The sequence below is a fragment of the Castor canadensis genome, chromosome 16 (assembly GCF_047511655.1).
Source record: "Castor canadensis chromosome 16, mCasCan1.hap1v2, whole genome shotgun sequence".
Lineage (NCBI taxonomy): Eukaryota > Metazoa > Chordata > Mammalia > Rodentia > Castoridae > Castor > Castor canadensis.
Genome location: NC_133401.1, coordinates 41,365,247 through 41,392,015, shown reverse-complemented (window position 1 = coordinate 41,392,015; position 26,769 = coordinate 41,365,247). Strand labels below are relative to the sequence as shown.

The window sequence follows — 26,769 nt, the reverse complement described above, 5'->3', positions numbered from 1 at the left end:
CAAGAAAATATTACTTCAAACTACACTCCCATAGGAGAAGGGGAACAAACACTTGATGACATCTACTTTGGGTCAGGTATTTCATATACATTTGATTTACTATTCAAACTTATCTTACTTGCAGATGGCGTTAGCCTCACAGTTGGGGAAACTAAAACTCAAGACTGCTAAAGAACTCACTAAGGTGGCAGAATTGACACATGACAGTTGAAATGCGTTTAATCCTAGACATGCTTGCTCTTCCTGCTACACCACTCCACCTAAGCTGTTACTTCTCATAGGGATGCAATACATACATGAGATCCATTTTAACTCCTAGCTTTCAGTGACACAATGCCTAGTTTCTTCTGTTTTTCATCAGACTTCCCTTCACATAGAAAAATATGTGTCACACTTCTGGACAGAAAAACCCACAGCTGATTATAAAATTTTTGTTATAAAACATTTAATGTTAACCTACAATACAATGTAAACCTTTATGAAAAAAATTTAAAGTACACTAGATTTCTTCAGGAAATTATTATCACGTTAACTATTCAGGTGCAGTTCAAGTTGGGCCACTGCATCCTTTCTGGATGGATTTCCCGTTGCTGCATTCCTCTCACTCCTAAAAAAATAAAATAAAAACAAAAAAACAGTTGTAATGTGGAGCTCCTTGTTGAAGCACCAGGCGGCAATACTCCCCTGATTTTGCATTCTGGGGGCTCTCACCCCTCATTTTCTGAAACTCTTTTCTTGGCCTTGGCACCAGTAGCAATTTTCGTAATAACTGCTCAGTTGAAGATTCTAGGTTCTTTTTGTTTTGTTTTTTAAAGAGACAGATATCCTCCTTCTGCCATCTGTTCTCTGAATCTCATGGTGGAGGTAAGCAAAGAGAAAGAAATATTTGCTGAAGGAAATTCTGCAGACATGGAAGGAAGGTAAGACCAGAATGGCCCACCAAGGCTGCAAAACTGACAGAACCCAGTTGGGTGTCATTTCCCATGGTTATTCAGCTGAATTTACAACTTCAGTCTTGAATGTGTGAAACAAAACTTGAAACAAGTGTTTTTGCTCAGCTGATGACTTGTTATTCGGAAACAATAGCTGAAATATTCCAGAGGTGATTTGGAACAAGAGCAAATGCTTGCAGATGACCACTTCTGTCTTCTCCCTGCAGGTCCCATCGAGCTCCCAGAGGTCCTTGGGAATAACATAGATTGTACTGGCATTAAGTGACAAACGTGCAGCCCAAATTTCACCTAGGAGTAAGGGAAATGGCACCCAGGCAGCAGCACTAGGGCAGCAAGACGACAGGCACGGGGGTCTAAGTAAAGCAGAACTGTTTCAAAAGGGAGTAGACAGGGGTGTGTGCTTCTGCTGAAGCCTCCTAAAGCTTCCAGAAAGTGGGCAGGTGTCCTAACAGACAGAGAGGAGCCTAACTGACAGAGAGGACCCTTAATACTCTGGCATCCGACATCTTTTGCTGAAATTACCAAAAGGCAAGAAGCATAAAGTGCACACTATTAAGATGAGATTAAGTTATTAAAGGGGGAAAATTCGCAGCTTCCCTAAGGTGTAGGCAAGATACACAGCACATTCAGCCTAATCAAAGTCCTGAAGACCCTCCTGTGAGCTGCCAGGACAACAGCTGTGAACTGCAATCAGGAAGGGGTTGCCACTGAGCAGCAGACTTCATGTAGGATGACTGGAGAACATGTTTTACCTGCTGTCCACTCTAGACCCATTTTATGACAGCAGTCAGCAAGTGGTTTCCCACTCACCTGGCCTTGGAACAGCAGGAAACCCTTGGAACAGCAGGAAACCAAGTGGAAGAACCATAAGCAGCCAGGAACAGAACTAACTTTTTTTAAGAGACGTTTTAGACCCTGTGCTAAGGTCACTGGAAAATTCCCAGGAGATATCTGTGAGGTGCCCCCCTTGGTCCCATGGCACTTATTCCAAGAGAGAGCTGACAGAGCAGCAAAGCTAAGTTATTACTGCTATTGAAAACAGTGGTCCTTAGGTTGAGCAAGAGAGAAAACTGTGGAGATGATAAATCTAGCAAGTAATGTTTTATCCTGACCTGAATCCTCTACCCACACAGTGTGCTAACAACTACAGCAACTTCAGAGGGTGGCAGTGGTACAAACCCACACAGTCTAGCTATCAAGCACTTTGGAATATTTGTCAGTGCACAATGGTTTCTCTTAAAATGCAGCCAAACCATGTACCCATTATCATAAACTCAACTACAGACAAGACATCCAGGTATAAACAACCCTGTTACTTCAACATAGTCATAGAGGGAGGATAAAAACTGCCACTGCAGGTAATCTCATCAGAAAGTAAAACATACCTTCCAACACCTTATGCAAACTGGGAGTCCTGTCATGTTTTTCTTCCTAGCCTTAAAACACTTCACACTTCTAGTGAGACAGGTCCTGCTTGCCCTTTGGAAAGGCACCAAACTTAGCAATTCAGGAAAGCTGGGGAGGGAGCAGCACACACAGGTCAAAGGAGGAATGAAGAGCTGCTGTCCTTTGGTTCAGACCCCTTAACCACCTGGTCCAGATTCCAAGGGAAAGCTGCAACTGTGTGTGAAGATGAGTACACACCATATTCAAGGGTAGAATCTGCGTACACACTGCCTTTGTAGGGCTATAAACCCAGATTTCCTCCCACTGCTCTAAGTGCAGTGCAAAGGTGGCTGAAAAGGACAGCAAGAGTTGGACCAACATGAATGACCTCTCTGGGGACAGAAGAGGGGCAATGGAAAAAATAAGCACAAAACAGCCCAGGGCGCCTTTATTATACTCGTGTGGGCTAAGGAGCCCAGGGCATGAACTCATGGGTTTAAGAATTGGCTCTTTATCAAATAAAGTTAAGGACAAGAAATACACCTATGTCAGTCTCATTCCTTTGGTCATCACAAAGCAACAGAAACAAAGTAATTCATAAACTGTGGGCAGTTCAAGGAACATCTCCGTTCTGAACTTTCTCTTCCCCTCTTTCCAGAGATGGGAGAAGCAAGTCCTGAGGAGATGCTGCTGTAGCTGGTTGATGGAGGTTGTTCACTTTTATTTTCCGTAAAAGCAAGAATAAATGAGAACTAGTGGGAATGTCCCCTTCCTACAATAGGAAAGGCTGGGACAAAGGACAGGGTGAAGATGAGGAGACTCCATTTGCTGGAAGGTACGTGGTACAGAGGCTGTAGGGACGTGTGAGCTTGCTGATGAGCACGGTCATCGCTAACCTCATGTGCACACAGGTTGTGACTTGCAGGCAGCATGGTTTCTGATCCTTCCTTAGGATGCAGCAGTCTTTTAAAAAAAATATTGTATTATAATAATAATAATATGAATTTCTCTTTTTTTTTCTGTTTCTGTTTTTCCATTTGTTTTAGGGATTGGGTGGGAGGGGAGAGGGAGAAAAAGTGTCATTCGTCTGTTAGGTCCTGAACAAAGAGAACTTCTGTGTGGCTGAGTCCCGCCTCCTGCAGCGTTGGGGGGTTGGGCCATTCCTCTGAAGGGACACAGGGCAGTACCCGCCTTGGAAAATTGGCTTCAATCTGAAATTTTTCAGGGCTTTCCTTCAAGGAGAATAAGAAGTCGTGGATTACCTGCAGAGGTCACACAGAAAAAGAATGGCAGTGAAAAAAAGACACACATACCACTATGAAGTCAAATGTCTCCCTGTTCTCCCCAGGATGACTGAGCTATGAAATGGTCACATTACACTGGAATTCTACTTCAGATGTTTCCACTTCCCAGGACATATGTTTGGGCAGCCCTTTTAAAGAAATTATACAAACTTAACACTAGTCTTCTTCTGCTGTAAAACACCTGTTTCTTTGTCACTCTGTCTGATATACTGCTAAATATTTTTTCTAAGAAATAATCAGTTGTAGAAAAGCTGAAAGAATAGGACATAGAAGTATTTCCTTTGAATCAGCTGTAAGTGAGCTGCCAATCTGGCATCTCATCACCCCAGCACACCTGAAGGTGTTTTAAACAAGATGATCTTTACTTAACAACAACACAGCCTCCATATTGGGAAATTCAACTGATGAATTATTTACATAACAAACATGGTTATCCCTCAGCATCTGTGGGTTGATTCAAACCCCCCCCCCACTTCGTATAGCAAATCCTTGAGCCCCTCATGGAAAATGGTGTAGTAGTTCCTTAACCTACACACATCCTCTCATACCCTCCGCATCGTTTACATTCCATCATACCTACAGAATGCAAATGCTACAAAAACTACGACAGTGCATTACTTAGGGAATAATGATAAGAAATAATGATGACTTTCCCCCCCCCGTATTTCTGATCTGCAGTTGGCTGGATCCATGGATGTGAAATTCATGCTACAGAGGGCCCACTGTACTGCACTACTATGTGGGTCCCATTCAAGTTGTGCCGGTTTGCCCTTTCAGGAAAATGAACCAGTTGAGAATTGCATTACATTTATTTGTCATGTCGGAATCTTCTCTTTTAGTGTGAAACAAATCCTGCATTTCCATAACTTTCATGATCTTGACACTTTCACAGATGACTGATCAGTTATTTTGTAGAATGTCTCTTCATTTGCTTGTCAGTTGTTTACTCACAGTAAGACTTGGGTTCTTTGGTAGGAGGATTTCAGGAATGATGCTGCACTCCTCAGGTGGAGCATACTTTCAGTTTGTTGTTACCTATGATGTTCACTTTGATCACCTGATTCAGATATCACCTGCCCTGGTACTCCACTGCAGGTTTTTCTTGTTCTTAATTGTAAGTACTTTACGGGGAAGTACTCTGAAACTATGAAGATACTATGCTCCTTGAACTTTTAGATTTATCTTAAATAAATCTGAACACATTTTATTCAATCGGTTACAATCATTATTTATTTTAAAGTTCATATTATTCTGGCTGGAGTATGACCTAGTAGCTGGCTTCTATGTCTTTCTGACACTTCTCAATTCTTTGCTTTTTGCACAAGGTAGTCCAGGCTGATCTTTTATTTTCCCTGCCCCAGCCCTAGAATCAGTCATTTTTTTCCAGGGCAATCTTGTTCTTCTTTTTTTTTTAGTCCCTACGGTGCTGGGAATGGGATACAGGGCCTCATGCACGCTAAGCAAGTGCTGTACTACTGAACTACATTCCCAGTCCTGTCTGGTTCTTCACAATGGACAATGGTTTCCAAAAGCCAAGCCCTTTGTGCTGGGCATACTTATTGTGACTAGGAGCCCTAGGCACTCTCTATGGAAAATACGTGCATGTATACAGCTAGTGTACGCATGTGTGGGTGTTTATAAAAAAACATGACTTCATTCCCTGCTCCCAGGTAAATCCTTGCTACCTTACATATACCCTCCTCACTCTGTTCTGGCTTTGACACACCACCCTGGGCCATTTTGGCTTGGATATGTCTGCACTGGGCTGCTCCAACATGTAGACACACTCTCACCATATCAAGATCTGACACCCTTCCATGGACCTCCCCTCTGTGGGAAGAAAGCTCTCCTCCTCACTGGGCTCTGGTTCTGAAAAAGTACAGCTAAATTCTCAGTGAGAAGTGAGGCAACATCTAAACTCACCTTGCCACACCTTAAAATGTGTGCAAAACCCGTCTGTTAATGCCCCCATTAAGAAGAGGCACTCCCTGTCCTTCACCATGCATTCTGTTTCTAGCAGACTCTCAGGGATGTGTTGTGAAGGGCACCTTAAACTTCAGAGGTCAATTCCACCATTCTACCTATACTTTCTAATTTGGGGGAAGAGTCTATTTCTATTTTTTTGGTGGTACTGGCGTCTGAACTCAGAGTCTCACACTTGCTATACAGGTGCTCTACCACTTGAGCCACTCTGCCAGCCCTCTATTTTCTTTTTGTTCTTTCTCTTGGAACAATTAATTTCTTGATGGATTCCCTGCAGTCTTTCTTTCATTTGGGTTTTTGTTGTTCATCCCCACCATCATTCTCCCTCATCCTCCTCCCGTTACTTAAAGTGACTGACAGGTTTCAATGTTCTATCTTCATATGAATAAAGTACATCAATTTACTCACCCCCCTTACCTTGCCCCCTCCCAACAGAACCTGTTGGGAACCTGTTATTCCAGTGTATATTCACTGTTCAAAGGGGTTTCGCCATGGCATTTCACCTATGAATATATTACTTTTATCATAACTCCCTCCTTTCATTTGTCTTAAACTCAACTTTCAGTATCAAGAGGATATAATTCCCAAATTTTAGAAGTGAATTCATGTTCCCTTATCTAATATATTCATGACTTCTCTTTTTATCCCCATTTACTGGGGTTTGAACTCTGGGCTTCATGCTTATTAGATAGGTAGGTGGCTTACCACTTAAGTCATGCTGCCAGCCCTTTATGTTTTAATTATTTTTCAGATAGGGTCTCACATTTTTGCTGTAGGCCAACCTTAGACTGAGATCCTCCTACCTACAACCTCCTGTGGAGCTGGGATTTTAAGTACATGCCACCATGCCTGGCTTATTTGTTGAGATGGGGTCCTATTAACTTTTGGCCTGGCCTGGCCTTGAACTGCAATCCTCCTGAGTAGCTGGGATTATAGTTGTGAGCCATGAGCCCAACCCCAATTCATGAGTTTATAAACTTCTCAAATTTTAGTTTATCAACGTCAATCATTTCTTCTTGGATTTTTTGTCATCTTTCCACCATTCTTTCTCTTTTCTTTTCTGCCGGTACTGGGATTTGGGTACATCACATTTGCTAGGCAAGCACTCTACCACTGAGCTACATCCCCAGCCCTCTTTCTCTTTTCTTGAGCTGCATCAGTCAGACTTGCAACAAGTATTCTTGGTATGAACCCAACACAGTTTCTATGAAGGTGAAACAATACTATTTTCTTTTCAATCATTGTTTGAAAATACCAAACTTACAAACATGCTTTTTTGTTTGCCACTGACAAAGAGCTGACACTATTGGGAACATCACATTACCACCAAAGGTCCTTTTTCATTTGTAACAAACAGAAAAATGAGTTCTGGGCTAAGAGAAATTGTATCTCTCTCTTTTTTATGTAGTACTGAGGCTTGAACTCAGGGCCTACACCTTAAGCCACTCCACCAGCCCTTTTTTGTGATGGGTTTTTTTGAGATAGGGTCTCTCGAAGTATTTTCCAGGGTTGGCTTCAAACTGTGATCCTCCTGAGTAGCTAGGATTATAGGAATAAGCCACTGATGCCCAGGTTAAATTGCATCTCTTTTAGAAAATTTAAAAGAAGGGCTGTGAGTGTGGCTTAGTGGTAGAGGACCTGTCTAGCAAGTGCCAAATCCCTGTGTTCAAATACCAGTACTCCCCCCTCTAAAAAAAAAAAAAAAAAAAGTAAGCTTCATTTTTCTACCTGCTCAGGTAACTGGAGATTTTTTTCTGTAGTTTATTCTTTTTCATTTTAGCATTTTAACCACTATCAAGAGCTGACCACCATATGCAATTCTGTCAAATTTTTTTCCTTTTTCCTCTTTTCTTTCTTTTTTTTAATAACTTTTACTAAGGAGCCTATTTAAAAGACTTTTTAAGATTAAGCAGTTAAGAAATGGTTCATTTCCCTTTGGCCATAAGCCTATTTCTAATCTGTTACACAATTCTAACAGATTTTTTCCCTTCAAAACTCTCAGAAAATTTTGATTTGTCACCTACAGCTTTACCTAGGAGAGGTTTTGGGGGCAGACACTGCATGACACTCCATAAAGTTCAGACGTATAAATGGTGAAAATGCCAGGGGATGAGCAAGGGAAATCCACATGCAACCTGTAGTTAGGGAGTCAGGGGAGTCGACATTTAGTGAAGAGCTACCACACACAGATTCTCTGTGGGGCATGTTTATATTATTCTAATTTAAAAATCCAAGGACTGGAGATGTAGTTTAGTGGTAGAGCGCTTGCCTAGTGTGCAGGAGGCCCTGAGTTCAGTATCGGCACCACAACAAAAAAACAAAGTTAGACAGTTGAGCACTTCCCTCAATATAAATAAATACATGAATGAGATTTAAACAATAAAATAGGGAAGCTATTTGCTTTTATCTCATCAGGATGCCTCATAAATTTTATTCTGTGGTAGTTCTTTTTATATTCCCTACTAACAAGAAAGCTCTCTGTGAATTCCAAAACCATATCTCACTCTTTTGTAAAATTCCATGTCTAGCTCAGAACACAACATGTGTTCAGTTTAAAGCTATTAAAGAGCAGGTTACATTTCCATAAATCTGAGGCTTGATAAAACCAGACTCTGTAACATGGCCAATGTTCTCTAATTAAACGAGGAGAAGCAACTACAAGTACAGGCTCTGCTGTTTCCTTTGCTTATTTACTCTTGCAGTACTAAGGTCTGAACTCTGGGCTTCATGCTTGCTAGGCAGGTGCTCTAGCACTATACCATGCCTCCACCCTGATGTTTATTTTTCATTATTTCAAGGATCAGGGAGACTAGAATCTGGTATACCTGCACATTTGGAAAGGCAACATACCAACTCTCGATATACACAGAAAGTTTCTTTTGGTTATAAATACCAAAAATTGTATTTGAGTGCTTAATGTGAGCCAGGCACAATGTTGAACACTTTATATGAACTTAACAACAATCCCATTAAGAAGTGCCGACTTTACACCAATTTTAGAGGTGAAGAGATTGAGGCCTTAGAGCTTAACTGACCAAGAAAACTCATCTAGCAACCCTGGACGATAAGAATTTGGTCTTCATTCTGTGAGACTCTTAAAGAGTTTGTGCTTTTAAATACTTGCCTATGTAAATGACAAAGTGGTCTATGGAACCCAAATCTAGGAATAGCCTCAGAAAGTGGAGCTTCTGTGCTAAGTGGATAGAAAGGAGAGAAAAACCAATCACAACTGCATGTGCACTCAAATTCAGACATGGTCACTGAGAGAGTTTCTCCTACAGATCAAGGGATTCTGACGCCAAGGCCAGAAGCGAATGTAGCAGAGCCTCCCAGCCTCAAACACACAATGCTTCTGTGGCAGTTCTTTGTAAGGGATATTTTTTCTCAGCAGAGCAAACATGATGATGAAAGAAAACCTTGAAGTTCATTGTATCTTCTTCCTGGTGTTCACAAACATCTCTTAGAATCTCCTGTTCATCAGAGCAGCAGATTCACTAACAACACTGAGAGTCTGTAAAAGCTTCTAAACCTACAGCCCAGATGCTACAAATACTTCATCCCCACTTAGGTGATCCTTACTGTTAGTGACTGTGAAAAGTGGAATCGTCTTTCTACTCGAGAATCATTGGGTAATTTGAAAATGATCTTGACGCTTTCAGGGTCATCAGGCGAAGGCTCCGGAGGCAGGCACTCCATCTTCCTTTCCTTTTCCTCCTGTAAGTTCTGTAGAGACACAAAGCAAAGGTGATGCTACAGCTCAAATAGGGAAACAGCATACAGGAATACTAATGTAGGTTTGCTGTGCATGAAGAAGAAAAATTAATGACTAATTACATTAAAAAATCCATTGGTAAGAAACAAAAACCAACTCTATTGCATCACACATATTATTTACTGTGCTCAGGTATTTTACTATTGAGGAAAGGGGAATAAAGACACTGGCTATCAGCAAGTGGTAATGAAACAAGATCACAAATGAAATACCTTATCAGTAAGAAGGAGTAAGGCAAGAAAAATTTAAATCATCCACAACCCCAAGAGATTTTTCTTTCAAACATAAGCAGTTGTGACTCATGGGGAACACAGGTACGGTCATCACCTGCCGCCGCCTCTCCTCTGCCAATTTCTGTTGTTGCACCTCCTCTTCCTTTCGCCTCTTCCGCTCCCTTTCCTCTCGCTTCTTCCTTTCTTTCTCCTGGTCAGCTCTGAGAGAGGCCAGGTAGGCCTCATCCTGTTGTTGTCTCAGCACTTGCGTCTGGTTCCTCTCTTCCCTGTGGGCAGGTCAAAAGCATAAAAACAAAAACAGCAATTTCACAAAGCTCTGTGCTTTCTTTTTGTGTGTGGTGCTGTGGAAGGAGCCCAGGGCCTTGCTAGGCAAGCATGATACCACTAAGTCATATCCCCAGCCCTTTTTTTTTTTTTCGCTTGGTGGTACTGGAGTTTGAACTCAAAGGCCTCAGGCTTTCGAGGCAGATCATTCCACCAGCCCTTTTCTGTGCTGGGTATTTTTGAGATGGGGGGTCTCTTGAACTATCTGCCTGAGCTGGCTTGGAACCACGATCCTCCTGATCTCTGCCTCCCGAATTACAGGTGTGAGCCACCAGCACCCGGCCCTATTGTTTCTTGCATTGAAACTGTGGGGCAAGATAAATACGTTGATCCACTAGGGAATTCCAAAAGCGGAATAGAAAGTATGAATGAGCTACCTCTTTCCTTCGTTTATGCTGGCAAAAACAGAAATGGCAAGCTTTCCTCTCCCTATAACCTTAAAAATAAAACAGTATCTTTTTACAAAATACAGTATTACTATTATGAAGTGATCATCAACATTGTATTTTATGGGCAAATACCCTTTTGAGCCATTGCACTTTTCTACATGCTGCTGCTTTCATAAATTTGGGGGTGATGGTACACGCCTGTAACCCCAAGCCCAGGACTTGGAGGGCTGAGACAGAGAATGCAGAGTTCCTAGCCAGCTTTGGCTACATTTTGAGACCCTGCCTCACAAAACTGTATTACAAAACAAAAAACCCCAAATATCCAAAACTCTCACACATATACAAGTTTGAAAAATGTATAAAACACGTTATTCAAAATTCCAATAACCACAGATAAAACACCATACCTTTTGGTGAATATCCTTTTTTTTCTCCAGTGAAATTTTACATTCTCTAAGAACAGTATTTAGGTAATCAAAAAGGTTGAACACATAAACACTGCTTTATACTTTCTTTAAAAATTTACATGCAGTGAAATGCACAGAACTTAGATGTACAGTTCAATGAATTTTGGTAAATGTAACCATTAATCACCACTTCAGTCCAGGCAGAACATTTCCAACACTCCAGAGAGTTCCTCTGCTATACTTTTTAATTTAAAAAAAAAGTTTGGTAAATTCTCCCAAAATTAATGAACCAATAAAGAAATGGGCAAGTGAACTAAACAGAACTTTCTCAAAAGAAGAAATTCAAATGGCCAAAAAACACATGAAAAAATGCTCACCATCTCTAGCAATAAAGGAAATGCAAATTAAAACCACACTAAGATTCCACCTCACCCCTGTTAGAATAACCATCATTAGCAACACCACTAATGGCAAGGATGTGGGAAAAAGGAACCCTTTTACACTGCTGGTGGGAATGCAAACTAGTACGACCACTCTGGAAAAAAAAACTGGAGGCTTCTTAAAAATCTAAACATAGATCTACCATATGATCCAGCAATACCACTCTTGGGAGATATACCCAAAAAAATGTGACACAGGTTACTCCAGAGGCACCTGCACACCCATGTTTATTGCGGCACTATTCACAATAGCCAAGTTATGGAAACAGCCAAGATGCCCCACTACTGACGAATGGATTAAGAAAATGTGGTATTTATACACATGGAATTTTATGCAGCCATGAAGAAGAATGAAATCTTATCATTCGCAAGTAAATGGATGGAACTGGAGAACATCATTCTGAGTGGGGTTAGCCTGGCCCAAAAGACCAAAAATTGTATGTTCTCCCTCATATGTGGACATTAGATCAAGGGCAAACACAACAAGGGGATTGGACTTTGATCACATGATAAAAGTGAGAGCACACAAGGGAGATATGAGGATAGATAAGACACCCAAAAAACTAGATAGCATTTGTTGCCCTCAATACAGAGAAACTAATGCAGATACTTTATTTTTTCTTTTTTTAAATTTATTTATTTTTAAAAGTTCATATGTGCATACAATGTTTGGGTCATTTCTCCCCCCTCTTCCCACCCCTCCCCCACCTCCTCCCTCTCCCCCCAACCCCCTCGCTACCCGGCAGAAACAAGGGAGTTGACTCGAATTGCTTTCCTGTACTATGTATTACATTCTAAATTAATTCTTCTCGAACTAACCTTTTCTCTAGTTCCTGGTCCCCTTCTCCTATTGGCCTCTGACAGGATAGCTATACTCCCTGTATAGCTATCCTTATCTCAACTAGCAAAAACCCTTGGTCCATCTTATTATTGCTTATACTCTCTCTTCAACATAATTAGAGATAAGGGCAAAATAGTTTCTGCTGGGTAGTGAGGAGGTGAGAGGGAGAGGGGCGGGGGAGATAAGGGAGGGGGGGGGAAGGGGGGAGAAATGACCCAAACATTGTATGCATATATGAATAAAAGAAAAAAAAAGATATTAAAAAAAATAAAATAAAATAAAAAAATTAAAAAGTCTAGATTTGACTGCAAAAAAAAAAATTAATTAAAAAAATTTTAAAAAGTTTTAAAAGCACTGGAGTTTGATTTCAGGATCTTGAATATGCTAGACAGGTGCTCTGCCACTTCAGCCATGCTTCTAGTCCTTTTTGCTTGGGTCAGACTGGACCGTGACTCTCCTATTTAAGCTCCCACATAGTTGGGATGACAGGCATGCACACTACACCAGCTTACTAGTTAAGATTTTTGCCCAGGATGGCTTCGAATCATGAACCTCGTGATCTCTACCTCTTGAGTAACTGGAATTATAATAGGTGTGAACTACTGTGCCCAATCTCTCTATACTTTTTTCTTTTGTGCTGTTGGGAATCAAACCAAGGGCCTGGTGCATGCTAGGCAAACACTATCACTACTGAGCTACACTCCTGAGCCCTTCTATACCTTATATGGTAAAATTATACTATATTTATAGTTCTTATTCTGCATTTTTGTAACATAATAAACATCTTCTCATGTTATTAAAAGCTTCCCATAAATCTAAGTTCATATTACTTTTTTAGGGAGATCTTGGTATTATAAATCAAAAGCACACACCTACATTGTTTGACCCAGAAACTGCACTTCTGGGAATTAAAATTTTTTTTGCAGTACCATGGTTTGAACTCAGGGCTTTGGCCTTGCTAGGCAGATATTCTACTGCTTGAGCCACACCTCCAACCCCAGAATTTTAAATTTTAATCTAAGGAAATAATTACAAATTGTAAAAAATTATCTTGTTATATGTTGTTTATAGTAGTAAAACTGAGAAAACACTGAAAATCTAACAAGAGGGGTTTTAAATTATAGTATATTTAAGAAGCAGAAAGCTATGAAACAGTTTTTAATGACGAGGGGGCCAGGGATGTTGCTCACAGGCAGAGTGCTTTTCTAGCATATGAGAAGCCCTGGGTTCAATCCCCACAACTGCAAAAAAAAAAAAAAAAGATGATGAGGTAGTATATACTGAAAACAGCAATATCTCAATTTTACAAAAAAAGTGTATGTGTTATAGCATGATATATATGTATATAAAACTCAGAAGAAAAGAGTCTTAGGAGCTTCCAGACAGCAGAAAGCCTGGAGGTCTCACTCTGTGGGTCTCTTCATCAGCATCTTTTGGAGCATCCATTATAATGAACTGGTAAACTGAATGCTTCCCTGAGTTCTAAGAGCCACAGGAACAAATTTAACCGAGGTGGGGGTATGGGAACCCAGATTTAAGGTTCCAAAAACACAAGCAAAACAATTCAGGGAAATGAGTAGATGACAGTCTTGGTGACTGTAAGCCTTCAACCTGTGGGATCTGATGCTACCTCCAAGTAGCAAGTGTCAAAACTGAACTGAGCTGGAGAACACCAGCTCATTGGTGATGTGGGGCAATGCAACCTCCACACATCTGGTGTGCTATGTGATGGCAGAAGAAATAGATCGGAGCTTGCTTTTCTCTTACTATCTTCAGAGTATGTATATAGGGATCTGTATATGTATCCATAAAATTAAAAGGAAATATACCAGAATATTAAAAGTGGTGGTAGGAATATGAGTGATTAAAAAAAATTTTTTGGCAGTTCTGATGTTTGAACTCAAGGCCTGGCGCTTGTTAGGCAGGAGCACTACCATTTAATTGTACCCCTACCCTGATAATTTCTTGGCACTTTTTGGTGGTGTTTTCTTTTGTTGTCTTCCTTCCTTCCTCTTTTCTTCCTCCCTCCCTTTTTTTGATAGTACTAGGGTTTGAACTAAGGACCTTGTGCTTGCTAGGCAGGTACTCTACCATGCCCCCAGCCCCTTTTTGCTTTAGTTATTTTTCAGGTAGGTCTTGTTTTTTCTAGGCAGATCTCAGACTATGATCCTCATACCAACAGCCTCCTGTGTAGATGGGATCATAGATGCATACTACCATGTCAGGCTTGTTTGTTGAGATGGAGGGGGGGTCTCACTAATTTTTTGCTCTGGTTGGCCTTGAACCTTGATGCTCCCAATCTCCACCTCTGGAGTTGCTGGGATTACAGATGTGAATCATTGCACTTGGTTTAGCCTTCTTTTCTTTCTTTCTTTCTTTTTTTTTTTTGGCAGTACTGGGGATTGAACTCAGGGCCTCACACTTGCTAGACAGGTGCTCTACTACTTGAGCGACTCCACCAGCTCTATTTTGCATTAGGTATTTTAGAAATAGTCTCTCGAACTCTTTGCCCAGGGCTGGCTTCGAACAGTGATCCTCCTGAGCAACTAGGATTACATGCATGAGCCATTGGTGCCCGGCTTTTTTTTTTTTTTGAGACAGTGTCTCACTTTGTAGCCAAGGCTGGCCTCAAACTCACAATCCTCTATCTTAAACTTCTGAGTACTGGGATTACTGGTGTGTGCCACCACACTTGGCTCTTTTCTGTATTTTTCAGCTTCTCTATAATTAATGTACACATTTTTACATTTAAGTTCTATGATGTTCAACTACTATAAATAATAAAATACCCATTCTTGAGCATGGAGCCTTACCTTAGATTCACATATCTAAGAGCAAATGATCTGATGAAGAATAATTTAAGTTAAAACATGCAAATATCTTGACATCAAATGGGCAAGGTCTTTTAAAGTTGCCTAAGACAGGGAAAGAAACCAGGTTTATGGAGCCCTAGGTCAGTCCTCCAAAAACACAACTGGTCTCTTCCTTTCAGAAAGGAACTCCCCAGTACCTTTCCAGGCGTTCTGACACCAGATATGTGTGGTTCGCATCCATAATAAATGTCAATTGGTTAATGAGGTCATCGGGTTGAATGAGGCCTTCTAGGCGTCCCACCACGGTCATTCTCCGATCCTTCAGCATAATCATGGCCAGGAATGGATATGTGTTCTCTCGTAAAGCCTGTGAGACTGACAAAAGACCCAAAAGATCAAGGGCAGGACTTGGGGATGAAACAGATCAACTCTCAGACCTTCTGTAATAAGAAAGAACATGAAAGAAAAGAGGTGTTATTTCTCCTCTATCTTTTCTTCCTCCTAGTCTCTTAATCTTTTTTCTTTGTGATATGTTTGTGTTCTTAAATCTAAGTGCTTAATTAGACTACGACCATCTTTTGTGGTGAAGTGTGGTTGTTGTTATGATGCTGGGAGAGCTTGCAGAGTTCAAAAATAATGTCAATGTAATGGTTGACATTCTATAAAGAATCTGGCCAGTGCTTAGCACAGTCTCTCCAGGTGTGTACACATGTGTGAGTGTCAAGTCTAAAAGAGGACTGACTGCAAATCTCAGCCTGATGCAACTGTCAATGATTTCCACCACCTTCTGTCTTTTTCTCACCTAATCACTTTCTGACCTCATTTTCGTATGTCTTTTTTTTTTTTTTTTTTGCAGTTCAGGGGATTGAACTCAGGGCCTATACCTTGAGCCACCTCCACCAGCCCTTTTTTGTGATGGATATTTTTGAGGTAAATTCTTGAGAACTGTTTGTATGGGATGGCTTTGAATCACGATCCTCGTAATCTCTATCTCCTGAGTATCTAGAATTACAGGTGTGAGCCACCAGCACCTGACCTCTTTTTTCCTACTCCTAAAAAGGGTAGTTTTTCTGCTTCAAAGGAGATAGGAAAAAGTTGGTCTCCAAAATAACCCAAATTTTAAGGTAATGAATTTCATTTATGTTTTCCTTATGATGTAAAAGAAGAAATTTCATAAACTTCTATGATTATTATATGTAGTCTCTTCCTATTCACCCCTAATTTCCACAAAGCCTTATCAGAATGGCAAAACATATGCTGCAGAAACTTGTAAGATATTTAAAAAACAACCAGGCGTAAAAGACTCAGATTGCAGGATGCAGGGAGAACACCTGGTACATCTTTGGTTCTCAAGATCTGACACGATTCCTGACATGCTAACATATACTCAGGGGCTGCAGGGTAGAAGAAACTGCACAGTGACTGCATTTGCCTTCAACTCGATACCTTCATATCCTCCAGTGAGTTCTAAACCTACTTATTTCCAACCAAGAGTTACTGTCAGCAAAGAATTGAACTTTCTGAATCCATGTCAGTACTCAAGGTACTCACACTAACTCACCATTTAAGAAACTGTTAAAATTGCTGATGTAAACGCTTAAGTAAAAAGCCCATTAAGACTAAAGGCAAGCTGCTAATCAGGACTGATTAAAAAATAAAATAGTACCTGGCAACGGTTATCTATAAAGAATGGGCCTGATTTTAGACCTGATCTTTGGAACTGATATTGGCCCAAAACTTGAGGAATGTGTGATTTTTGGCCCATGGCTTAAACTCCAAGACTGTTTCTAAATCATAAAATAAAGGCAACACAACCCTAACCTTTTAGGACTGATGACAAGACTAAATGATATAATATAAAAATTACAACTAACATTGTGTCTACCACAGAACAGTGATGTAACAAATGGCATGGCATGGCATGGCATGTCTTTCCAGACCGTTTCAAAAAAAATTCTGACCATCAACATGAGGCAAAAGAAACATAACTTACCCCTGTATCCCTCAGGTTTGTTTGTAGAACATGCCCAGAAGAGCATCCTAGTGTTTATTAGTGAAATAACTTCAGGCGCACAGAGTGTATTGCTGTGGAAAGAGATTAAAACAACGTAAGAACAGCTTGCTGACTACACACTGTCAGGAGAAAGGTTTAGAAAAGAGAAAGAAAGTGACTCATCCACTTACCGACAGAACTCATCAGAGTCCTGGTGGTCATCTCCATGAAGATAAACCAAAAGAAAGCGAAGCTCCCGCTTGGCATCGTTAAGTGCCTGTGAGAGACAGAAGATAACTAATTATTATAAAGACTGTGCTTGTGCTTATATTTAGGCTAAGGGTCCTAACAGACATAGTTACATACTAATGAGCAAAAAGAGAAATAAGAAAAAGTGAGCAAGATACCAGAATATTCCTGGGTTTCTGAAACCTTCACACACCTGGCATTTCTCTCCCTATAGAAAGTCTAGGCTATCAAGCTTTAATGAAAAGGTTTTAGTGTTGTTAGTACAGGTCCCCAGTAAGTCACAGAAAAGTCAGCTATTCCCACAGCCTAAAGATAGAAAAAACAGAAGTATGTGACCATTTGGAGAAAGAGGGGAGAATTTGTCATAGCTACAAAATTCTTGTAAATAAAAAATAACTGCCACGATGAGGCTGATCACAGGTCACACACCACGCAGGACTGAAGGACCACGGGACCGAAAGGCATTCTAAAGAACAGAGTTTAGAAGATCTTCTAAGACAAAGCTAGTGTTCAAGGCCCTCATGTGATCTTGTGCATTTGTGTACTCCTGAACCCCTTACACGTAATGAGTATTTCCTCAACTGATTATGGTGGCCATCCCTCATGAGTACAGCAAAGAGGCTACATGACAAGCGTTCCTCTTTCTCACCCCAGTGCCTGAATACCGTATGGTAGGTGAGTTATGTTGACTGAGTAAGGTGACAACAGTCAGAGAGACAGACTTTGAGGAAAAGGAGTAGCAGCAAGGGTAAACATTTTTTTCTTCCTTCAGGTAAGATTCAGGAATCCTGGAGGCTCCAGAACAGAACCACCTATTTATTCATGCCCACAGTGTTAATTCTTTATTTTTATCTGGCAAACTACATATGCCTAACACCCAGCAAACTCTAAGTTTTCCTCCTCTGAGAGGTGACAGTCAAAGGTCTTTGTGGCTTAGGTTGAATGAGATGGGCCACTTTGAGTATATGGTCTATACCCTATTCAATTTATCAATATTTTAGACTGTAAGGTAGGGCAGGATAGGGCACAACAATCAGAATGGTTAGGAAAAGGGAGTGACATTGGCTGCTTGAATGATAGGCAAGATTCCCATTAGCCAAAATGTGAGGAAAGCATTCCAGGTGGAGGGAACAACAAAAGCAAAGGCACCGAGGTAGAAAAATACTCAGGGAAGAGTGTAGCTGGAATCTAGGGTATGGGGAAACAAGTTAGGCAGAATAGCTCTCAAAAGAACGCTGGGATTAGATCAAGGAGAGCCCAGGGGGTTTGGTCTTTTTTTCTATAAGCAGTGAAGAGCTACGTAAGGTTTCTGAGTAAAGAATGACATGGTCAGGGCTGGGCTATGCTTTCTTTTAAGGACAGAATCACATTGGTAAGTTGGCATCCATACAGTTTGTGACACTGACCTGGCTGTAGGTTCCCTGGTAGAAGACAGGGTGTGCCCTTCCATATTTCTCTTCAAAAGATTGCATAAAGGAAACAATGTCCCCAACGGGGTCAGTGACCCGGCTGCGGGGGTCAGGCCGTATAAAACGAAGAGCAAACCTGAGGAGGAAGGAATAAATATCACATGAATCATCTTACTATAGTGCATACGAAGTGGGCCAGATTGTACAAATTCCTGTAACACAGCCAGGGGCATGGCAACAAAAGGGGTTGAACAATCTGTGAGTAGACGATCAAACCTGAGTGGAGAGTCTGGCTCAAAAGCTGAAAAGCTGCAAGTTTTGGTCCATTGCCTGTTCAAGAATGCAAACTACTAGGATTATAGATTCCAACATGGCCTAAACAAATCCTGAGTGCTTTCTTTCTGCAGAAAAATTGAGGGCTAGAGGGTGGGAAAGGAAGATCAAAAAGATGCTATTCTCCCAGATACTGTCTAAAATAGTAGCCAGTAGCCACTTGTGGCTATTCTAAATTTAAATGTATAAAATTAGGTACAATTAAAAATCTGGTACCTCAGTCACACCTACCACATTTCAAGGGCTCAACAGCCACATGAGGTCAGTAGCTTCCATAGTGAACAGTGTAGAGAAAGAACATTTTCATCCTCACAGAAAGTTCTACAGGACAGTACTGCTCTGGAACAGATGTCTTTCTGCTGTCCTAACTGCCTTTCCCTCTGCTTTCTATTCTCTTGGGATTATGAATTTTTAGTTCATCTTCCAAGTTATTCAAAGTATGCATAGGGATTTCAAACCTGAATGCAAAGTCATGATTTACTTGTCCTTAAAGCTTCAGGAAAATTTTGCTTGATGACTTGTGGTTGATGGCATCCATGGAGGAAGTTATAAACCTGACCCTAGGAAACACAGGTAGGTATGGAGTACTAGCAGCTGCTACAAAGCTAAAGATGCATTACCTGATGGTACCATATTTCTATTCCTCAAGAGTTCTCCCTACCATACTGGCATGGAACAATTTCTTTATGCTTTGGGTTGCCAAAGAAGGCAGTGGGGCAGAGGCCAATGTGCTACCTAACATTAAACAAGTTTCTTGGATAACAAAGCTGCATTAAAATTAGTAACACATGCCATGCATATTTTCCCTAGGAAAACAAACAAAAATCATTTACTTAAAGAATTTGTAGCGCAGAAAAGGTAACTACACTACGACACTTTCTTTATCAAAACCTGAGCCAATTCTTGTCCTGAGTAAAGTGAACCAAATTCATTGATACAAACATTCTAGAGCAAATAAAAACACAAAATATAAGAGGTTGTATACATGGCAAGGTAGAAAGAAATTCTTCAAAAGATTGGTATTTTGACTACTTTCTCTGAAATCAATTATTTTAACATTATCTCTTTAAGTGTTCAAATTTTAGGGACAAATAAAGGCTTTAACTTTTTTGTTTCTCATTACATTATATTCCCAAGGCCAACACAATCTAAAACAGAAATCAACTCAGTCTTCATAATGACTTTAAAGGTTTTTGAGTATTTATTCCTAAATCAGACAGGGATGGAAAAAACACTAAGCAGGTCATCAGTGGCCATTAAGAACTTTGGTGAAGCCAGGAAGCCATTAAATAGGCACTCTCATCAAAAATCCAGGGGCCAAAGTAAAAAGTTTCCAAACTTCTGTCACTGCTAGGTCCTCACTTTCAGATTCTGTTCCCTAGAGCAGAGCAAAGGCTGCCCACACTTGGAGGGAGGTACAGGCTGCACCTCATGCAAAGCACAGATTACATTCCTAGCTCCATCTGTTGGCTTGGATGCCCATAAACATTTTAGTTTTCCATAAAGCCTAGGCATGGATCCAGACCAGATGCCCCAAGTCTGATCTGCCAGGAAGTCAGGCTCCACTCAATAATTCCTAGTGATGGACACAGTAGCTTCTAATGATGATGAGCTCTTTGAACCACACATGGAGGACGCTAAAAGGTGAAGGTATGAAGCAAGTGGGTACATAAAGGAAATGGTTCCAATGTCATCAACCTAATGGCTGCCATGGCAGAGGGAAATGCACAGAACAGAGTGTCTGGAGAGATGGGGCTATTGTGGGAGAAATCTAGAGCAATGTGGGTAACCTCAGAGCAGGACAATTTGCTGGGATTGTGAGTAGTCAGAGAGAAGAGACTTAGGGCAAAAGTTCCAAGGTGTGTGGAATCAGAAGATAATGGTGGTTAGAAAAGAAAGGGTATAGAAAGTAACTGGGGAATGAATATGGAGGTGACAAATGTAGGGGGAGAGGGTGGGTAGACCAATAAATATGGGTAGATTGCTAAGATTTTTAAAAAACATTAAGCAAGATTAATTTAGAACAATTCCATTTTATAGTATCTGCTGCTACACTTGAGCAATTTAAAATATCTTTATACTTTAGTAAAAGAGAACAGGGAAGAACAATTCAATCTGATGACAAATTGGCAAGACAAAATTTCTAGAGCATAAATCTTATTCTGGTCCATGTTTCATTCAGCTCCAAAGTCTACTCTGTTGCTATTAATACATAAATACAGGGTACATACCTAAATATATCAAGTATCGTATAATAGGTAAACCGGAATGGAAGCATTATCAAGTAATAACCCCATCCAAGCAGCCCCTGAAATTCCAAAAACAAAGTTAGAGACCCCACTCTCTCCATCTCTAATACTTTACAAAGTGACTTGTTCAGATTTTCACACTTTTAGTCCTTTCATGTGATTGCTCCCTAGATTGTAATTATATTATATAACTTTATATAATTGATATAATTAGTTTATATTATATAATTTATATATCATTTATATTATATTATAAGATAGTTCCCTCTCCCTGGCCATCTAATCTTTTTTTTTTCCTTTTTGCAGTACTGGGGTCTGAACTCAGGACCTATACCTTGAGCCACTCCACCAGCCCTTTTTCAGGTTGGGTTTTTTCGAGATAGGGTCTCACAAACTATATGCCCAGGCTGGCTTTGGCTTTGAACTTTGATCCTTCTGATTTCTGCCTCCTGAGTAGCTAGGATTACAGCCAGGCCCTGGCCATTTCATCTTTAAATGCTATGCCTTCATTATGAATAAAAGAATAAATAAATAAATAAATAAATACTATGCCTTTGTTCTCATTTCATGATACTGTCATTTTTCTTTTTTCCACGTGATTGTCTTAAATCTCCTTTAACAGTTTTTCTGCAGCTACTTATATTAACTGTCAAATTCAATTGCAAGTTCACCTCCTCAAATAATAAATATTCATTTTCTTAGGTTTACACATCACAATATGGTACATAGAAATGACAAGAAAGAACACTATTGCCTTGGACATTTTTATATATAAACAAGTACACTACCAAATGACAAACCTCATGTAGCTGCTAACCTTAGTAGTAGCACCAATTGGTAACAATATTTTTATTGCTCTTATTAACTACCAATTAGCATAATATATGACTCTATATACTGTGTTAATCTGAGTATACTTCTGAATCCATGGCCAGGGCACTCTGGAGCACCAAGGCCACTGACATTAGGTTCTCACATACCAAGTGGAGCCCAAAGCAAGGTAAGGAAACACTGGGCATATACAGAAGCACTGCCTGGGCTGGTGGAGTGGCTCAAGTGGTAGAGCGCCGGTCTAGCAGGTATGAGATCCGGAGTTCAAATTCCAGGAAAACACACACACACACACACACACACACACACACACACACACACAGACACACACACACACACACACACAGACACACACACACACACAGACACACACACACACACACTCACACACAAGTACATATACAGAAGCTCCAAGAATGTGTACTCTGCTACTTCAGAATATCCCAAAACAACTTGAGAAGGCCCTCCTTCTCCCTTTTCCTGTGGTTTCATTTCTGTAATTTTAGTTACCTGCAGTCAACTGAGGTCTGAAAATATTAAATGGAAAATTCCAGAAATAAACACCTCTTAAGTTTTAAACTGCACACTGTTCTGACTAGAGTGATGAAATCTTCTGCCATTCTGTCCCTTCCTACCCAGGACATGAACCATTCCTTTGTCCAGCACACTGTGTAAAATACCTGTCCATCAGTCATTTAGTAGTAGTTGTTTCATTTATCACATCAACTGTCAAGGTACTGCATTGCAAGTAACCCCTACTTTACTTAAAAATGGCTCCAAGACACTGAAGTAGTTATGTTGGTAAATCAAATATGCCAAAGAAAAACCAAAAAATCCTTTCTTTAAGTAAAAATTCTCACTTTAAGGAAAGAAAAAAATTGTATGCTGAGGTTGCTAAGTTCTACAGCATAAACAAATCTTTCATTCATTAAGTTGTTAAGGGAAAAGAATTGTGTGCTAGTTTTGCTGCTGCATCTCAAACTGAAAAAGTTACAGTCACAGCATGTGATCACATGCTTAGCTAAGATGGAAAAGGCATTAAATTAAAAGGTTTGGAACCACTGGAGTTTCAGGCATTTACTGGGGAGCTTGGAACAAATCCTGCAAGGACAGAGTGAGCTATGGACTTAAACTTCATTTAAATTAACTAACTAGGTTATTTATTTACAGATGGGGAATGTCCATATGTCGCTCAGGCTGGCCTCAAATTTGTGATCCTCCTGCCTCAAATTAAGCTCCAGGTTTAGGCTAGGCACTCATGTCTGTAATCCTAGCTACTCCAGAGGCAGAGATCAGGAGGATCTCAGTTCAAAGCCAGCCTGGCAAATAGTTCTCAAGACCCTATCTCAAAAATACCCAACACAAAACATGGCTGGCAGACAGGTAGAGTGCCTGCCTAGCAAGCATGAAGCCCTGAGTTCAAACCCCAGTACTACATAAAAACAAACAAACAAACAAAAAAAAAACACCAAAAAGCTCCATTTTAAAAACATCAAGTATTCAAAAAAAAAAAAAAAAAAAAGTATGATGATGGAATACATTGTAACTGCTCCGTGGTTAAAAAAGTATTTTCTTAGGATTCTAAATACAAGTATAAGAGGTAAGTATAAGATTGAGTATGGATTAAGGAAGAGAAACAAGAAGTTCTTTGGAGTTCATTATCAGCATATATATCTGACTTCCTTAACTAGATTGTGAAAATTAAATTTCAAATAGAGAGGCTAAGGCTGGAGGCTTGGGAATGAGGGCAGCCTGTGGAACCCATTTTAACACCACCAAAAAAAAAAAAAAGGAAGGAGGAGGAGGAATAGGAAGACTAGACTAGTTTTTTATCCATCTCTAGTGTTAGTAAAATACCAGGTTACTAGTGCACATTTTTTTGGCAGTACTGGGGTTTGAACTCAGGGTCTCAGGCTTGCTAGGCAGGCACTCTACCACTTGAGCCACTCTGCTAGTCCTGTTTTGTGATGGGTATTTTCATTTAACTATTTGCCCATTAGCCTCCTGAGTAGCTAGGATTACACGAGTGAGCCACTGGTGCCCAGTCAAGTGCACTCTTAAATGCTTGCTAAATTTAATTTAACTACCTCTTTACTACCAGCACTTTAAGACCAAGTTCAAAGATGTGGCAGAGGGCACTAAAAGATTTCAGGTACTTCCTTAAAAGTAGCTAAATTGAAGTAAACTGAAGCATTGAAGAACTCAGTCAACAAATTCTCATTAAGAAGTGGAAGCTCTATTAAACCCACAGCAAGCATTTTTAGATATGTCAGTGAACCTATCCAGGTACTCAAAAAAGGCTCAGAAAACACTCCAAATAAGTGGCAAACAAACAAAACCCTCAAAGACAGGTGACAGAGATTGGGAGGACTGAGATTTGAGGACAGCCTGTGCAAAAAGTTCATTTCAATCAATGGATGGATGTAGTGGCATGCACCTCTATCCCAGCGCTTACAAAGGAAGCACAAACGGGAGGTCCAGGCTGGGCCAGGTAAAAGTGAGATCCAATCTCAAAAATAACCAAAATAAAAAAGGGTGGAGGCATGGCTCAAGTGGTAGATCCCTGCCTAGCAAGGGAGAGACCCTGAGTTCAAATCCCAGTATCACCAAAAAGAAATTAAAAAAAAAAAATGAAAGAATAGAAATCAAGGGAAACTGGTGTATCTACTAAATCTACCAAGGGTTCACTTAGGTCTAGGTAACAGGCTTACGTTCTGAATATCTTTCTCGTTCCTATCATACAGAGATCAACATAAGCAAGTGAGTAAGCTTATGACATAAAGAGGTGGTAAATTTCAGCTACAAATAACTTGCCCTTGGTTGTGGTCTTGAGACAACATAGCTGTAGATCCTGTGGTCAGCTGTATTAACCTGTAGGGGTCGGGATGGAGGTGGGTTGAAAACACTCGGTACACCCTCCTGCTCATTTAGTCTGTCCTGTACAGCAGCCTGAGAAGGAAAACACAACAGCAAGAATTTCAGTGATACTAAATCAACCCAGAAGAGATGAGACCTGGTGTCTCAAAACAAGGTGACTGTTACACAAAGGAAATCTGACAGGTTTATCATCAAGGACTTTTCAACCTGCTGTATCAGAGGCAATGAGAATTCACAAATCACACGTGTTAGAGACCAGGGAACTTATCTGGAAGTCCCTTTTATGCAGCAAGCAAGTTACTTTCATTAGAGCGGTTGGGGCACAATGAGCTTTACTGTACAGTCAAGAAAAGCAGGCCACAGAAAACACAAAGTGGACAGTGCCTCTGGAGTTGGGTAATGCAGCAGCCCTGATGAGAGCTTTGGTGTAAAAAAGTGTAGGTCTGAACCTTAGCTCCATCACTTGAAAAATTACTCAGTGTATGAACCTCAGGTCCCCATGTGCAAAAATAAAGTAACAATAACAGGGTACGGTTAGTTTGAAATTTTAATGAGATATGCATACATAAACAGTCTAATACAAGTTCTGGTACACAGCTAATATTCACTTAAAAACAAAACTCATTCTCTTCTCAAATCTACTCTTGAAAATGGCTATCTGGTCTCAGTATAGTAAAAATGTTTACCATACCCAAAGAGATACACCTGGCCTCTGCCTTCTTAGTAATCTATGTCATACCTGATAGCAGTGCCTTTTGTGTTACAGGATTACAGTTGGAGCTGCTTCATCCAGTCATCATAGGGCCAAGACTGGACATCAGAAAGACCACCATATGATTTAGGGTGAGGACTTTGGGTAACTTGGTATTAGTCAACTTGAAGAATGAATTAAACCACAGAGGCAGCCAATCAAATCAATATCAATCATGCCTATGTAATGAAGCCCCAATAAAAGCTCAGGATGCAGCCAGGTACTGGTGGCTAATGCCTGTAATCCTAGCTACACAGGAGGCTGAGAGTACAAGAACTGTGGTTTCAGGACAGCCCAGGCAAAAAAGCTCATGAGACCCCATCTTAGAAAAACGCTGTGTATGGTGGCATGCCAGCTATGGTTGGAAGCTTAAAATAGGAGAATCATGGTCCAGGTTGGCCTGGGCAAAAAGCAAGACCCTATTTCTGAAATAACTACAGAAAAAAAAGGGACAGAGGCATAGCTCAAGTGGCAGAGCACCTGCCTAGCAAGTGCAACAGCATGAGTTCATAAATACTTCAATAAAACAAAGTAAAACAAACATGCAAGCTTCTCTGGCTGGCAACATGTCATGCATATTGTCACTTCTGTGCCAGGAGGATTGGGCATATTGACTCCATGGGAAAAGGAGCCATTTGACACTCTTCCCAGTGTGTCTCTTCCTTCAGCTGATTTAAATGTGCATCAGTTTCCTGTTATATACCATAACCATGAGTGAAATAGCTTTCGGTGAGTTCTTCCAGCAAACTACCAAACCTGAGGGTGGTCTGTGAAATCCTTAGATGTTGCAGTTTGTTGTCAGAAGTAAGTGTGGTCTCTGAGAGGGGCCACGTGCCCTCTACACTTGATAGCTAGCTTTAAACTTTATGGTTTGACTAATTTCAGGAAGTCCCCTAGTTTTATAATTCAATAAGAAGGAGTAACTTTTCAACAAATGGTGCTGAGATAACTTGACATCTACAAGTAAAAGAGGTTGAATCCCTAAATTTATACTAGCATAAAAAAATAAAACATCAAGACCTAAACATAAGACAAAAAATTATAGCTTTCCCTGAATCTTAAAGACTTTCAAAAGTGAAGATTTTAGCTACTTTGGAGGCTGAGATCAGGAGGATTGGGGTTTGAGGCCAGCCAAGGCAAATAGTACGAGAGGCCCCATCTCCAAAATAACCAGAGCAAAATGGACTGGAGGCGTACCTCAAGAGTTTTGCCCGCTTTGCAAGCATAAAGTT

General features: G+C 40.4%; 1 protein-coding gene across 2 annotated transcripts in view; it reads right to left on the bottom strand.

Moving 5' to 3' along the window:
* Positions 1 to 2,761: 2,761 nt before the first annotated feature.
* The window catches only part of Faf2 (Fas associated factor family member 2), a 58,451-nt gene continuing 34,443 nt past the window's right edge, over positions 2,762 to 26,769 (bottom strand). Inside the window, exons 3-11 of one of the 2 annotated variants that reach the window (XM_020162810.2) lie at positions 24,724 to 24,858; positions 21,061 to 21,137; positions 18,494 to 18,632; positions 17,030 to 17,115; positions 16,839 to 16,930; positions 15,043 to 15,220; positions 9,726 to 9,897; positions 9,206 to 9,349; positions 2,762 to 3,601 (exon numbers count right to left, since the gene is read on the bottom strand). In XM_020162810.2, the coding sequence (XP_020018399.1) occupies positions 3,419 to 3,601; positions 9,206 to 9,349; positions 9,726 to 9,897; positions 15,043 to 15,220; positions 16,839 to 16,930; positions 17,030 to 17,115; positions 18,494 to 18,632; positions 21,061 to 21,137; positions 24,724 to 24,858 (1,206 nt within the window). In that variant the 3' untranslated portion in view covers positions 2,762 to 3,418. The remainder of the gene's footprint in view (positions 3,602 to 9,205; positions 9,350 to 9,725; positions 9,898 to 15,042; positions 15,221 to 16,838; positions 16,931 to 17,029; positions 17,116 to 18,493; positions 18,633 to 21,060; positions 21,138 to 24,723; positions 24,859 to 26,769) is intronic. The other variant, XM_074058708.1, reaches the window with a different exon arrangement.